At 50.5% G+C, this 16678-nt stretch overlaps 1 protein-coding gene across 1 annotated transcript in view; it reads left to right on the top strand.

Annotated features, from left to right (window-relative positions):
* TAOK1 (TAO kinase 1) overlaps positions 1 to 16678 on the top strand; it is a 1754180-nt gene that overhangs the window by 378811 nt on the left and 1358691 nt on the right. Inside the window, exon 4 of the mRNA XM_069615276.1 lies at positions 1499 to 1600. Within this exon, the coding sequence (XP_069471377.1) occupies positions 1499 to 1600 (102 nt within the window). The remainder of the gene's footprint in view (positions 1 to 1498; positions 1601 to 16678) is intronic.

Genomic DNA, 16678 nt, shown 5'->3' with positions numbered 1-16678 from the left:
CCTTAGCCTCTTACAGGCCAATCTGGAGATCATACAGGGCACCAGGAGCAAAGCCACTAGATCCCAGTACAAAAGCAAATGGACCACATTCTGCCACTCGGCAGACTCCAAGGGAATTGACCCCTTGGCTTGCACCTTGGATGACGCACTCTCCTTTTCGGCGCACCTCGCTCATTCAGGCGTGCAGGTGGATACCTGCAGCACATACCTTTCAGCCATTGGGGCTTACAGGAAAAAATGTTCCTCCACCCCTATCGTCAAAAAAAAGTCTGCCGGGTCTCGATAGGCTCTATCCACCTGTCAAGAGACCGCACCCCTTATGGGACCTCAACATAGTCTTGGGCGCATTGGCACACAAACCATTCGAGCCAATGGCGTCCGTGGACATCAGGATGGTCACCATCAAGACGGCCTTACTAGTCAGCCTTAACTCGGCTCGTAGAGTCAGCGAGATCCAGGCCCATATACCGCCATTCACAAGGACAAGCTAGTCATGCGGACGCACCCAGCTTTTCTGCCCAAGGTTACGTCTGCTTTCCACCTAAACGAGTAAATAGTCCTTCCTACGTTTTTTCCCGATCCTAAGGACGAAGCACAAAGGGTGCTGCACTGCCTGGATGTCAGGCGTGCTCTGAAATTCTACTTGGACAGGACCAAAGGCTTCCGCAAGTCGGACCCCCTGTTTGTCACTTTTGGAGGCTCAAGACTAGGCTATCCGGCTTCTAAGGCCTCCATATCTCGCTGGATTGTCTCTGCCATCAAAGAAGCGTACGAGGGCCAGCACAAGCCACTTCCAGACCACATGCATGCCCACGCAGTCAGGGCCAAGGCAACGGCCATCTCATTCCAACGCCATGTCCCTTGACAAGTCATAAACAGGACGGCCATGTGGGCCTCTCCTTCAGCTTTTTGCAAGCATTACTGTTTGGATGCCGGCTCTAGATCTGGTGCGGCTTTCAGACAGGCGGTTCTCAGTTACCTATTTGCTTAAGAAGGGTCTCCTCTACACCCTGGGGCTACAATCAGTTGTAATCGCCCGTACAATATGGAGAAAAGGGGACGGGACGTAAGAGTAATTACAAGTTACTCACCGTAGTGACGAACGTACTTAGTCCATAGTCCCCTTTCCTCCGTACGTCCCACCAACTCCCCTCCCCCCTAATAATACTGGTGTCATTAGGCAATGTTAAATCTATTGTCGACATGTCAGTGGGGATTGAGGTGTGGCGCTGGAGGGTGGAGTCAGGGCAGCGCATACTCCCTGTGCCGTGTCCCCCCCGCGCGTCTATAAATTTAAAGGGGAAGGTTTTTTCTGGTGAAAAAGGTTGTCTCCCGTCCCTTGGAAGGGACGCCCATACAGTATGGAGGAAAGGGGACTATGGACTAAGTACGTTAGTCACTACGGTGAGTAACTTGTAATTTTATCCATCTGCTAGTGAAGTTTGTTTGCCTAAACAATGTTATTCACGGGATAACAATGATTTTGTTTTTCCCACAGAAATGGCAAGATATTATTAAAGAAGTTAGGTTCCTTCAAAGAATACAGCATCCCAACAGCATAGAGTACAAAGGATGCTACCTACGAGAGCACACCGCATGGGTAAGTATTTTATTGAATTTAATTTTTGCCACTGTTCTAAACATGTTGACTGTACTACTTGACAGCCTTGATAAGGCGTCTAGTTATTGGTGTGGAATAATGTTGAAGACCTGAAGTGGGTCATTTATCTGTGTCTTGATGTGGATAATTGAAAGGAATGGTCCCTTTCACTTCACTGCGCTTTCTCCTTGATTCAATGTCTCACCCGCTCCTCATCTCATAGGGATGTAGTATTACAACTGAGTTTTCTGTCAAGCATAACTTGCATCTCGAGGGTTATCACTTCGACATTCAAACAGTGGTGAGTTAATGTCTACTGCTCTGGTGGCACAAACTGGAGAAAATGCCCCTGCTGGTGATGCCTGTTTCTGACGGAGAGAACATACACCAAACCTATTTACGCAATCACATTTTGCCCTCTAAAGGATGCATGTATTGCAGATCAACATATCTTTTCTCTGTTCGTTTTTGATTATTAGTTTTCAGTGAAATCCTTTCTCAAAGAAAGCAGTCAACACAGTAATTTAAGTATTTGTATTAATGTGATTGTAGACATACACCACGGTTAATGCAAAACTGCCATTTGATATCCATAAAACGGGGTATTTATCATTCTTCCCAGGTAAAAAAACATATTTTTATACCATTGTCTCTACTTTGCAGTGATATTTGTGAGAAAAGTGGGTCGAATAGTATCACAGATGGCCTTAAAACCTCCATGTGTCGTTCCAACAGTTTTCTTAATTAAAGAAGGTGTTTAAATGTATAGTGGTTGGGGCACGCTAATGGACATCCCTCCCTCATTTTACCGGGGCTCCCCATCTCCCTAACCCACACGTCCCTAATTCAGATTTTTAACTAATATCAGGAAACCCCTGCTATCTGAAGCCATGGCCTAAAAGCTTTGGCCTTATTGGTCTGGCGCCCTCCAGTGCTAACCTGTCACTCCCCTCCTCTCCAGTCCCTCTCCTGATATCCCTATGCTCCACTCTTTTTCTACTTGTATCCTTTTCCCCTCCCTCTCCTATCTCCCCATGTGGCCTGGGGACAGCAGCCACTACCTGATCCTGGGAGTGGGTTTATGAGGGATTAGCTAATGTGGGTTGGCGACCCTCAAGGGGTTGGGAGGGTTGTTTAGGCGCTGTGACATCATCTGACTAGTCATGGTATTCTCGTTTTGAGGATGCCCCTGCCATTCCCCATGCCCTAAAGGCATATTGTCATCCCTCCCCTCACTGACCCAAGAAAGGCACTCAAAATATAGTCCCTGGTGGTTCTGCACACAAGACATCAAGGAATGACTTGCCCCTCGAGTGCCAAGAGCACCGTACCAAATTCCACGTCTAAGTTGTCAGAAACAGACTTTTATTTCCCCAAGTGTGAAAATACAGTAACAAGGAAAATAAGCTGAGTAATGAGGATTGTTGGAGGCCAGAAGCACATGCTGCCCTCTAGTAATGGAAACCTAACTGAAGCCGTGAAATGTAAACCGGCACAACAGCTGATGAAGGAACACTGCTGTAGAGCGCTACCTCTCTGTGCTGACCGAGGAACCTAGGGCTGGAGTTGTTTCCATGGAGCGAAGCAGCTTCTTTACTGACGTGGTGAACTAATTAATAAAAGTTGGAGAGGGAGTATTCTTTGAGCCAGTGTGATGGGGTTTCTGAAGAATCCATTGATTGGTAAAGTTAATCCATGACAAACTCATGCCTACAGACAGTATCCGTCGAAGACAATTACCTGTTTTTAAGACTCACAATATTGAAAATGAAATGCAAGTAAAACTTATGGATAACTTCAAATGCTGCTTTTCAGTTGACTAGACACCTTTCAACCTATTAAATGCAAACATAAACCACCAGATCACCCTGCAAAATACCCTAGTCACAGCAGACAGCCCATGTTTCCTTGCCTTACCTCCATAGGAAATCATTAGTTTCATTGTCCGTATACTACTTTTGATCATATTCTTTAAGCAATCTTTATTTCGACGGGATTGTGTCCTCCGACATATTCCACATCTTTGACAGTAATTACCACAGCTGTGCTGCTTCTGAAAACTTTTTCGGCGTAGGCGTCCTGCGTTGATGACGTCGATACGCTGTCCCTCGAGGGCCTCCGTCGATGGTCAACGTCACCAGATGTTATATATCGGACACACGACGCCCGTAGCCACAGTTCTGTGTTTTCCGCGAACGTGTTCGCTTTGGAATCTCGGCGCGCCTCGGTTCTTCTAACTTGATTCATTATGTCTTTGTCTTCTATCCCGAAGTCGGGCTTCAAAAAGTGTCAGGACTGCGGTTCCAAAATGTCCATTACGAACCCGCATGATGTTTGCCTCTGGTGCCTTGGTGAAAGCCACGCCACTGACGATTGCGATGACTGCCAGTCCCTGACTTCGAAGGCCTTGCGGGAGCAGAAGTAGTAGTTGTCGGTAGGTAGGGTTTCTAAAAACAGTAAGATGAAATCTACTGGTCTTTGGACCGACGATTCGAGGGGCGACTGTCCGTGTCGGCATAAGTCCAGGGGGGGGTCTCGGTCTTGGAGTGGGTCCCGCCATTCCTCTGCCTCTTCGAGGCATTCAAGGAATTACCATCACCATTCGCCTTCCCGTCCTCGTCAGAGGACTCCGCCAGACGGCGGGTATCTTGTCCCACTAAAAACTTGTCTGCGGCCGAATGGGATGCATTCCGCCAGCAGATGATGGCGATTTTCGGATCGCAAGGCACCGTTTCGTCCACACCATTGAGAGAAGCCGGCAAGGAATGAGCTAGAGCCACCACTCGCACGCCTTCGGGCTTGGGTGATCGACGCAATCCTCGGGAGCCGTCGAGGTCCCGATCGGACAAGGGTGATCGCCATAGCTGTGCCAGGTCCCGGTCCTTGACGCCGTCGAGACTGTCTGAGCCTGTGAGGCCTTCTAAGAAGGCATTGAAGCAGTCGCGCCATGTCAGTCGAGGGATTCTCTCGAGGCTCTGGCTTCGAAGAAGTCGTCGACGCCATCGGTGCCGCAGCCGTCGAAGGACGCGCTCGGGGTCCGGCCTTGAAGCCGTTGTCAAAGTAGTCGTCTCCTCCATCGACGCCCTCGATGCCTTTTGTGGAAGCTCCGAGAAAGGCTCTCAGCACGTCTGTGAGGTCTGTTTCTGAGTCCTACTCTGTTCCTCCTCCCAGGGTGGATTTGTTCCAACCCTTGGAGTATATTTCAGAGGTGGAGGAAGGGTCTGATGCGGAGGGGGTTGTGCCTCCTGAGGTTCCTGATGACCTGTTGTCTGGTCATAGCCAACTGCAAGACCTTCTTCAATCCTTACATGACACCAGTGGTCTTGATACTTCTCCAGAGGTTGAGTTTGGCAGGCCTGAGACTGGTACACATGCTGACTCCTCGTATAGGCGCCTCATGTCGAGGGTGACTGAGTATTTGGGGTGGTCTGCTCCATCGGCTGATTTTCTTCTGGATGATCTGACAGACATCCTGGATCATGGTCCACCCACTGACCCGGTGTTGCCATTTCATATGGTGTTGCAAAGAAGGGTGGCGGCGACTTGGACTGCTCTGGAGAGTCTCCCGGCAGTGAATAAGTTTCTCCCGAAAAAATACCGCCCAGCCAGTGGTGACCCCTGCTACTTGTCAACACACCCTACCCCGGAGAGTTTGGTGGTGCAGGTGGCTACGGCCCCAGCAAAGCAGGCTGCATACCCTACTATCCCTCTGGATAGGGACGACAAGCGCTTTGATGGTTGGGCGAAGAAGGTATTTTCTTCTGGGGGTGTGGCTTTAAGAGCAGCTAACTCGGTTTGCGCCCTGGCAAGATTCACTTGCACTCTGTGGAATTGCGTATCATTGGTGGCTGAGCATATTCCCGAAGGGAAGGAACGGGATAGTTTTCTAGTCCTCGTGCAAGACGGCAAGGATACCATGTGTGAATCTGTTCAGTCGGGTCTGGACATGGCAGACTGTGGCAGCCGTTCCATGGCTGCGAGCACCGTGATACGCAGGTTTGCGTGGTTGCGGAAGTCGGGGTTTGCTCCGGATGTGCAATCCCGGCTTCTCAACATGCCCTTTGACGGTGAACATCTTTTTGGCAGCAAGGCTGACGAGAGCCTTGAGTTTGCAGATCTCCAAAGCTTCAGCAAAGTCCTTAAGCGCTGCAGTACGACAACCTCCGCCTTTTCATCCTAGGGGACAGCAATCGAGGGGAGGTTCTTTTCGGTACTACTCTTCCTTTAGTAGCTTGAGAGGAGCTGCCAGCCAAAGGGGCCACTGTAGGAGTACCAGAGGTGGAAAGCAAGGTACTCGAGGTGCCAAAGCCGCTCGGGCAGTTGCCTCTTTGCATTCAGGCACTGCCGCAGACGCGTCCGCTAAGTCGTGAGGCCATATCCCATGGTTTGCCTGTTGGGGGCAGACTGGCGCAGCATCTTGGAGAATGACGTGCCATTACTTCAGATGTGTGGGTTCTGGAGATCATAACCCACGGCTACTGTCTGCCCTTTCGGCAGAGGCCTCGCGACAATCCTCCGGGGAAGCTCTCTTTGAAGCGTCCGGATCCGCTCCTGGCGCAGAAATCCTATCCCTGCTGGAGAAAGGCGCCATAGAACTGGTGCCTGTAGCGGAGAGGAACAAGGGATGGTATACCCCTTATTTTTTGATCACGAAGAAAGACTGGGGATTGAGACCCATCAGGGACTTGTGTGGGCTGAACAAGCTCCTCAGGAAGGACAAGTTCAAGATGGTTACTCTTTCTCAAGTCCTCCAGGCCCTTCAACACCAAGATTGGTTGGTGTCTCTAGACTTCAAGGATGCTTACTTTCATGTGCCGATTCATCCAAAGCACAGGAATTGAGGTTTGCGACTCGCATTTTCAGTTTCGGGTCCTGCTGTTCGGATTGACCTCCGCCTGAGGGTCTTCACCAAGCTGATGGTGGCAGCGTATCCCAGGAAAGGGGGGATTCATGTCTACCCCTACCTGGACGATTGGTTGATCAGGTCGCCTTCTCCCGAACAAGCCCTGGATCATCTGTCCGTCACCTACCACTCCCTTCACAAGCTGGGCTTCTCCCTCAATTTAATGAAGTCCCATTTGACACCTACCCAGCGCCTCCAGTACATCGGAGCAGTGCTCGACACATCCCTAGGGTTGTGTTTGCCTCCCCAGGTGAGTGCTTATCACATTCTGCAGATGGTGGACAAATTTCAACGTGCCCAGAATCTCCCTGCGTTCGAGTTCTTTAGGTTGCTTGACCTCATGGCATCCTGCATTTTCCTGGTGCCAGAGTCCAGGCTGCGGATGAGATCTCTGCAGTGGGCTCTCAAGATGCAGTGGTCTCAGTTCTCTGGAAGAATGTGAGATCCCGTTCAGATTCCGCCCTCGGTCGCACAGGATTGTGGCCGGAGATAACGATTGTGACGGACATATCCCTCACGGGTTGGAGGAGCTCATGCCAACGAGTTGACGGCCAGCGGCCATCGGTTTCTGTCGGAGTCCAGACTCCACATCAATCTGTTAGAGCTGCGGGCTGTCAGGCTAGCCCTGAAGGTTTTTCTGCAGTCTGTGCGGGGGAAGAATGTCCTGATTATGATGGACAATACAGTGGCCAAGCACTGCCTCAACAAAAAGGTGGGGGGGTGGGGGGGCAGGGTCACGCCTTGATGTGCAGGGAAGCGATGGTTCTGGGCCATTCAGCAGGAAATTTCGAGCTCGGCAGTTCATCTGGCCGTAGACGAAAACGCGACGGTGGGCGCTCTGAGCAGGCAGAGCACGGTCTCTCACGAGTGGGAGCTGGCTCAGGAAGTTCTGTTGGAGATCATCACCCTTTTTGGAACCCCACAAGTGGATCTCTTCGCAACCGGAAGTACGAAAGATTCTGCTTGCGGGAAGAGGAGCCTTATGGGACGCGTTCGTAGTGGAGTGGTCCTTCCCACTGCTGTATGCGTTTTCTCCAGTCCTCGCCATTCTGCAGGTGTTGCGGAGGTTACGGAGGTTTGGTTCCCGGATGATCCTCATTGCTCCGGCATGGGCCGGGAGAGCGTGGTATCCGTACCTTCTCGACATGTCCATCTGCCCTCCACGCCGTCTTCCCTACCGAGACGATCTGCTCTCACCGGAGGGTGGGCTGGGTTCTCCATCCAGAGTTCAAGTCCCTCAGCCTTCATGCTTGGTATCTGAAAGGTTGAGGTATAAGGATTGGGACGTCCCCAAAGACGTGATGGAGGTGTTGCTTTCAGCCAGAAGGCCCGCAACGAAATCCCTGTACTGTTGCCGTTTGAAGAAGTTCTGTGACTGGTGCAGGGTACAGAATGTGGATCCTTTCCAATGTTCCATTTCTTTTGGTTTTGTCTTTTTTGCTTTCTTGAGCCCACAAGGGCCTGCAAGTGGGTACCATTAAGGGTTACTTGGCAGCGCTGTTCATATTTAGGTGCTCGTCTCAGGGATGTTCTTATTTTAAAATCCCTTTGATATCTCAGTTTCTAAAAGGGCTAACTAATGTTTTTCCACCGTCGCCTTTCCAGATGCCGGGATGGGATTTGAATCTGGTTTTAAAGTTCCTAATGGGAGCTCTGTTTGAGCCCTTACATTCTTGTCTGTTGCGACTATTGTCCTTTAAAACTGTATTTTTAGTTGCGGTTACTTCCGCACGCAGAGTGAGTGAGTTGCAGGCACTTTCCACCAAGCCACCCTTCACTGTGTTCCATAAGGACAGGGTTGTCCTTGGGGTGTGGCCTTCCTTTCTTCCGAAGGTTGTGTAGGAATTCCATCTGAGCCAGAAGGTAATTCTTCCAGCATTCTATCCTCCTCCACATCCTGGTAAGGAAGAGGAGATGCTCCATAGGTTGGATCCTAGCAGAGATTAAAGTTTCTATCTCTCACGGATGTCCCGGATCAGAGTGGATGACCAGATCTTTGTTGGATACGCTGGAAGGCGTTTAGGTTAAGCTGTTTCCAAGCAGACCTTGTCCAGATGGATTGTTTTGACGATCTCTGAAGGTTATCGTTTGGCGGGCAAGGACCCTCCAGCTGGTTTACGGGCTCATTCTACTAGGGGTGTGGCTGCCTCCACTGCTCTTTTGTGAGACACTATTCCCTGGACTCCATCCATGTGCAAGATTTGGCCTTTGGTAAGACAGTCCTCTATTCTGCAATTTGATTGGGCTTTCTAAATTGATGCATTTGTAAATTCATTTCCCACCTCCTTATGTTGGTACTGCTTTGGGAGTCTGTCAAAGATGTGGAATACGTCGGAGGACACAATCCCTCCGAAGAAGTTACTTATCTCACCTGGTATCGTTCTTTCGATGGGATGTTCCTCTGATGTATCCCACATCGTACCCTCCCTACCTGCCCCGCTACAGAATTTCTTATGCGATTGCAGCTTACGTTTCCGCAAGGCTTTCTGTAGTCATACTGGCAGGAGATTGGTGCCACACGTTCTGGGGAAAAAACTGCAACTGAGGCTGTGGGCGTCGTGCGTCCCAGATATAACATCCGGTGACGTCGACCATTGACGGAGGCCCTCGAAGGACAGCGTATCGACGGAGGATGCCTACGCCGAAAAAGGTTTCCCAAGCAGCACAGCTGTGGTAATTACTGTCAAAGATGTGGAATACGTCGGAGGAACATCCCATCCAAAGAACGTTACCAGGTAAGATAAGTAGCTTGTTCTTTGATAAAGCCCCATGACAAAGGCTTTAATTACCCCACAATGTGAAACTTTCCATACTCAAAGGTAATTTAGCAGTTACATTTTTGTTGCTCTATTCATATTTTCATACTCTTGTGGAGAAAAAAAAAACATGAATGACCCTAGTTGCTCCAGGTGTATGTATTATCACCACTTTCTATCCTCCCTTGCAAATTGACTTTGTAGTGTAAGGCACTCTGGGTCGCAACAGTAAAGACAGAAACAAGTGATCACAGTTCAAGGGTGTTTAATAAACTGTATGAGTGAGAAAAATGCCTAATCTAAACGCGAATTTAAGATGGGAGCAAGCTACAACCATTAAATAGTTATAAGGCAGTCCTAGTGGCATCTTGTCAAATCAAAAGGCCCTGTATTAAAAAATCTATTACCAATCCTTACAACTAAGTTGCAAAGAAGTGTGGGCTAATGTTCACAAGAAAAGAAAGAAGTGTTCACCAAATGATATCTGAATGATAGGGCTGGGCCTCTTCCCCACGTTTTTAGCATGGGACATGGCAGGACCTTCGAGCACAGCACACTCCGAGTCCTCGCCAGCATGAGATTACAGTTCCTTTAAACGATTCCAGCACCTTCTGTAGCCAAGTCTCTTTCCTGCTAAGTCTCTTGCCTTAGAAGGCTGATTGAACCAAAAAAAATAAACAAAAGTTCCTTTGGTAATCATTCACGTTGGGACGATTGCTCTTTGCCCCTTTGGATCTCCCTCAGCTCAGCTCTGATACCTCTTGCAATGTTGGCCTCCCTATGGCCTTTCACTCAAAAACATATCATTCAAAAGTCTCAATGTCTATTTAAACAGCTATCCATTGTGGGCATCGCTCAGCCGGGTTCACAGTTGTCACAATGTTCACAGGTACATCACTGCTTCCCCTCACTTCATAGGCATCCCTCTGCTGGGTTCACATTTGCCGGTTTCACAGTTCATTCAGTTTTCTCCCATGTGTTAGACTTGAGAGTGTGCAACGGCTTTTACTCAACCCTCGTAGGACCACTTTGACACTTCACTCTGCCCTCTCTTAAGACCTCTTCGTTTTCATAGTTTGAAGCCATTTTTGGCTTGTGTTTTGTTCAGAGTCCTTCTAATGAGTGCCCTGCGATGCCTGACCACTCTGCTTCTGTACCTTTTACTAGGGGTTCTTTATAGTTGAATTTCACAAGTTCATTGTTCAACAAGGTTGCAGCCTGCAACCTTGGACCCAGAAAGGACACGATCTGTCTTCTCCGACTCACTGGCTGTGCTAAACTATCAGCTTCTTGTCTCAGGAGTCAAGGAGGACACCACGGCAGCAATCGCTTCTCCCCGCTTTGTCTATCAATGCGGGAGGGCCGTGTGTGCTGGTGACACCTGTCACACCACATGTCAACTGGACTTCCCGGTCGTATGGTTTCCCTTTAGGAGGCTTCACGGGGTCTGAGTTGAAGAGAGCAGGGGAAGTTCCCACCCCCCTTGTCCGTCGTCCAGGTTTCTCTGCCTTTCTCCTCAGCTTGAACTGCTGGTCCGGTGTAGCTGTTTCCCTGTGCGTTCTGCCTTGCTCAGTATGTGACCTCATGCTCCACCTTTTATCGCTACAGGGAAGAGAAAGGGACGTTGGGTGTGTAATATTTGGCTATTGCTTGACTCTGTCTGACCTTCGTTGGGACATGTCAGGTAAACAGCTTCGTTGTTCTCCCGTTGTCTTTCACGGTATGAGAATGTCTTGGTGTCGGAAAAGGGAAGTGGGGGGTAGAGTTTCTAAATATCCTGTGGGGCAGGATAGGGAAGAAGTGTCATACGAAATTATATCTCTTGTCCTAGGGGTTGTGGTGAGCTCGGAAGGGTGGGTTTAGTAGGGTCTGTGAAATGATTAGGGGGGATTGTGGAACCTATAGTGTTTTGTCACAGTCCACTGGGAGTTCGAAAAATAAATGATAATCAGAGGGACGGGGAGAAGAATGACTGAGTACTCAGGTAGGTAACTGGAAAATAGGGACTCTGGGAGATGTATTTACCCACAATAACGTTGTTCAGCTTCCTTATTCGTTTCACAGACGAGGAGGGGTTTTGGATTTTGATAAGGGAGCATGACTGGGGAAGGGGGTTTAATTTGGAATAGCCTATAAAGGCTTCAAGAACTACGTCCTTCTGCCTGGTGTAATACCGCGTCTCAGCTGGGGCATTTCCCCGAGCATAGCCCTGGTTCCCTCTACCCAAGTCATCCTCACTTGCTCGTCCCCCCCAAGGTTGGGATCTGAGAGTGCCAGCCTTTCCCTTGCCACCCGATTAAGGGATTCTCAAGACCTGTTTGGGAGAATACTCTCAGGTTTCTCATGGTAGTAAGTTGGCTGTATGGAATGTCTAATCCAGAAATAATTAAATCCATGTACTCCTACTTACCGTCCCCTTTACGCCATACTGTATGAGCTTCCCTTGCTAGGGACGGGAAACAAACTTTTTCACCAGAAAAAAGTGTCTTCCCCTTTAAATCTAGATGAACGCAGGGGTGCGCCCCCGGGAACATGCACTCCCCTGACTCCCCCCCCCCCCCCCCCCCCCCCCCACCGGCGACACTCCTCTGTCCTCTTTTCCATGTCGACTAGAGCTGACCTCTTTAACCGTAGCTGTGTTTGAGGGCCTATTTTTTTACTCTTAATTTCAGGCTATAACTTCCCCAGGGATAATTATTTTCCCTTTTTTTTACATCTAGCCAATTTAATTCGAATTCATAAATAACTGTCCTCCGGTGCCACACTCCTCCCCGGCGCAAGTCGACTGTGGCGGTATTCAGCAGGTGTCCGGCCTGCAAGGGTTTCTTCCCCTTGTCGGATCCACACGTGGTCTGCCTCTGGTGCCTTGGCGAGGACCACGGAGGGACGGCTACTCAGCCTGTGACGCGCTCACTCCACGTTCGCTGAAGAACTGCTTGGCCAGGTGGAGGGAGCTCTTCCCGATCTCCACCAGAGCACATCAAAGAGTACATCACGAGGAAGACCAGGCTTAAGGTTGGTGCCCTGTTCTCTGCTGCAACCCGCAAGGGCGACTAATTTCCTGGGAAGCGTTCAAGCAGGACGGTCCTTCCAGGTGCTACTACCTGCAGGGGGGGGGGGGGGGCTTGACGAGCTTCCAACCGCACTACTGAGGGGGGTCTAAGGATCCATCTGGTCCCGCAGTTGAGGGGCTGCATGTCTCTTGTACCAGGGATTTCCTCGAAGGGTTTAGCTCTAATTCCCAGGCTTAAAATCAAGGGGGCACCTAAATGCAGTTCCAGCACTACTGGTGACATGGCCGAGGGCACTCCGCCTCCCAGGCCCTTGCCTGAGGTGCAGGGAAAGTCATGCCTTAAATCGAGCAAGCAGGCGGAGACTGGTCTCAATACGACAGTCGTCACGCAGCAAGCACATGGCACGGTACCAGAAAAAATTGCCTCCATGCCAGACAAAATGGTGGCGCATCCTGAGCGCCTCTATTCCAGTGCGCCAAGGTGGGATTGGTCCACCTCATACCCAACTGCTTCCACACAGGGGCAATGCACAGACCCCAGCTTTTTGAGACCAGGAGCGGTTGGATCACAATAACAGATACAAGTCCAAGGACCCGCACGCACGCATGCAAGTAAGCTCCTCACCAGCATGTAAGGACAGATATTTCGAAAAGTTCCTCACGCTCATGAGGTCGGCTTAAATGGGTCCAAACTTATGGGGGGGAGATCATCCCAGACATGCTACTCCACAACACCCAGTCAACCGCCTGTAGTGTTTCATACACAGGTTATGGCGCAAGCCCAGGTTCCCGTGATACCCCAGGCACACATCGTCACGGCGGCTCTGCTCCAGGTGCAGCCTCTGGCGCCGCCCATCAGCATGCCACAACCCCCACAGCACCCTCCAGCAATCCACCAGCAGGCTTTGACCTGCAGGACACAGCGGGGGACATGGAAGACGAGGAGGATCAAGAAACCTCCTTCGGCTAGGGCCTTCCATGAAAGACTGGCCGGTGTGGCGTAATACTTGGGGATCCCACAGCCACAGGCTGAGCAACCAGAGGTGGGGGGGGTCTTGGCTGATATACTTACTATCCAGTCAACAACTAAAACCAGGTCACCTTGCAGAACGATGTTGAGTTATTGGCAAAGAAGGGCTGAATAAAACCACACTCTACACAGCCTACAAAGCTAGAAGCCTCTATGTATGCTAAGCCACAAACCTCCACGTCTACACCTCCTTCGTCTCTCCTAGGCAAGGAAGAAAAACTCCTAGAGGCCTACGGCAAAACAATATATTCTAATTCTGTGTACCGCCTACAGCAGGATAATGCGGACGCCATGCTAGTTGCGGTAAACAAAAAGCTATGGTAGGAGATAGCATAATTCCTTCCAGAGCTTCCGGCCCACAGTCAGGCGAGATTCAAGGCGGGTCTGGCAGAGGCTAAGAAGGTAGCCCAGGACATGATGGAGTAGACAGAGGCTCATATAGACCCCTCAGGCAGGGCTATTTGTGTTGCCACCGACATGTGGAAAGCTTGGCTGAAGGCAACTAAGTTTAACCCTGACGTGCATTCTCGACCCGCCATTCGGGGGGACTGGCGGGAGGAGGGGGGCTAGTTTCATTCAGCTACAGACGAGGAGCCTGATAAAAAGAAAAACAGCTCCCGAACAGCAAAGTCTGTGGCAGTTTTAACTAAGCCAGCGCCCAAGACCTATAGCAAGAGTCATTCACGCTCTGACAGAGGTCATATTGTTGGTGGCTTCAGGGGCTTCCAGGAGCACTGCTCTAGGCAGCCGGACAGGTCGCCCACCCAGCACTGACGCAAGCAGCGCAAATTGTTGCACAAGGGGTTCTTCCAGTCCCCCTCCCAGGCACCAGCCTCAGAAGGAAAGAAACCGTGACAGTGCCATCTAGATCCACAGTTCTCTGGTGGGGGCGCAGGCTTGACCTTCACATTCATTCCTGGCAGGCAAGGTTCAGGGACCCATGGATTCTTGCAGTGGTTTCCTCTGGCTTCATGCCGCCGATAACTCCATTCCCCCCCCCCCCCCCCCCCCCTCACCCCCCAGCCTCCTCTCACACAGATTGGGACGGCAACTCTTCTGGCGGAGATCAAGCAGTGGAGGAGGTTCCAGCCTCACAGCGAGGCATGTGCTTCTATTCCTGTATCTTTGCCATACAGAAAAAGAACCAGGCTGCCCTAAGAGCTGTACTGGACCTGCCAACTTTGAACCTTTCCCTACCCCTTCAAAAGTTCAAGATGAGCACACCAGCACTGATAGCAGAGACACTGTGTTGGAGAGACTGGATGTCCTCTCTGTATCTGAAGGATGCTAACCTGCATGTCCCAATTTCGGAGCCCCATCGTTGGGCTTTCATTTCCAATGCATGGTCCTCCCTTTGACCTCAGTTCGGCCCGAGGGTCTTTACAAGGTAAATTAAAAGGTGGCATCCCTGCTCAGAGCTGAAGGCCACCACCTTTATCCATATCTCGACCACTGGCTTGTGCGAGTGCAGTACCCAGAGGGAGTCCAGCGCACGGCAGCCAGCCTAATGCACATGCTATTCGAATTGGGGTTCTCCATGATCCTTAAGAAATCAGTTACTGCCCTCAGGTAGAACTATACCACAGGAAATGCCACCAGTTTGCATCCTGGATGAGGCAAGGATGGTGCTCTCTCTGGGATGTGTTGCAGATTAAGTGGAACGACATGTGTGCATACGCTTTTCCCCCTACCTTGTTGATTCACAGGGTCATTTGCAAGGTCAAGGAGTCACAGAGGCTTCGTCTCATCTTAATGGCGCCGCAGTGGCCAGCCAGACCTTGGTTATCAGGACTCTTCGGACTGTCGCATTAACCTCCAGTCCTCCTTCCATTGGGACCACCTCCCTACTATCCCAGCTGGGAGGTACGGTGGCTCATCCCGCTCCACAGAAGTTCGCCCTAGCAGCAGCTTGGTTCCTGAACACGTCACCCTAAAACATCTGCACTCGTCACAAGACAACTTGGCGATCATTCAGGGGGCAAGAAGCAGCTGCACCAAGAGTCATTATAAAAGCAAATGAACCAGGTTCTTTCACTGGGCCAAAGTAAATGGCGTAGACACTCTGGCATGCACAATGGACCATGTGCTGTCTTTTTCCACACAGCTGGCACATTCAGGTGTGCAGGTAGACACCTGCCGTACCTACCTGGCGCCCATAGGGGCTTACAAAACCTTTGGAGATGACCTCTTTGAATGGATTGTGTCCTCAACGTATTCCTCATCTTCGATCTTCCTCTCCAGCTACGGCTGCTTAGAAAAACAATTCTCGGCAGAGGGTGCCGTGCGTCGATGGCGTTGAGTCAAGGTCTTTCGAAGGCCTCCGTCAAGGGTGACATCATTGGGTATAGATGTTGCTCACGTGGCGCCTGTTGGCCTCTGTTCCGATTTTCCGCAGTACATGTTGCTATCGGAGACTCAGCGCGCCAAGGTATATCTGCTACGCAGTTATCATTTTGATCAAAAATCAGATAGATGTCCTCTTCATCGACCTCGACTACCCCAATTTCGGGGTTCAAGAAGTGCAAAGATTGCATTTCTAAAATTTCAGTAACTATCCCACATCGATCGTGTTTGTGGTGTCTCGGAGAAGATCACAACACGGAGGCCTGCACGAAGTGTCAGGCGATGACTGGTAAGGCCTTGCGAGAGAGGAAGGGAAAACTACAGGTGGGTCAACTAGCAAAATCCGACCGCTCCTCGACCGTTGAGGCGAAAACCCATACTCCTATGTCTCGTCCCCTTTTCTCCATACTTATGGGACATCTCTCTGTCCTGTGGGACAGGACCGGAGCACTTTGTAAAAAGCATCCACATTTTTCCAAAAATGTGTCCTTCCTCTTTTTCTTGGGCGGGGCCCGGCACGCGGCCGTAACCACGCCCACCTTGGCTCCGCATCGCCCATCAGTCCTTTTCTCTGCTCGATTGGGGCCGGACGCACTTGCATCCTCGGAAGATTTTCTTCCCTTTTTCTCTCGGGCTCTCGCTACCGTTCTTTTATTAGTCTGTCTGTCTTTCAAGTTAGACTTTCCAGATTGTTCATCGTGTCACCGCCGCTTCGTGAGGGTCGATCCCCATGCTCTTTGTTTAGAGTGTTTGGGTCCGGAACACCTTTGGGACTCCTGTTTTTACTGTGACTCCCTTTCGGTCTGGGCACTTCAACGTCGGTTGGAGCGGTGGGAGGAGGTGTTCTGACGAACACCTCCTTTGTATTTTCAGGCGTTCATCGACGAGAAGAAAAAACGCCTGGTAAGTTCTTTACTTTTCAGAGCACCCCAGCCGGGGGATACCTTTCCGGGTTCCTCTCGGTCCGGGAGGGGCGTTGATCGCTCTTTCACCGTGGTTCGCCCTGAGGTGCCCGTTGGGCCTAATAATTCTA

The sequence above is a fragment of the Ambystoma mexicanum genome, chromosome 9 (genome assembly GCF_040938575.1).
Source record: "Ambystoma mexicanum isolate Mex_15411 chromosome 9, UKY_AmexF1_1, whole genome shotgun sequence".
Classification (NCBI taxonomy): domain Eukaryota; kingdom Metazoa; phylum Chordata; class Amphibia; order Caudata; family Ambystomatidae; genus Ambystoma; species Ambystoma mexicanum.
This window is presented reverse-complemented; position numbering and strand designations above follow the sequence as displayed.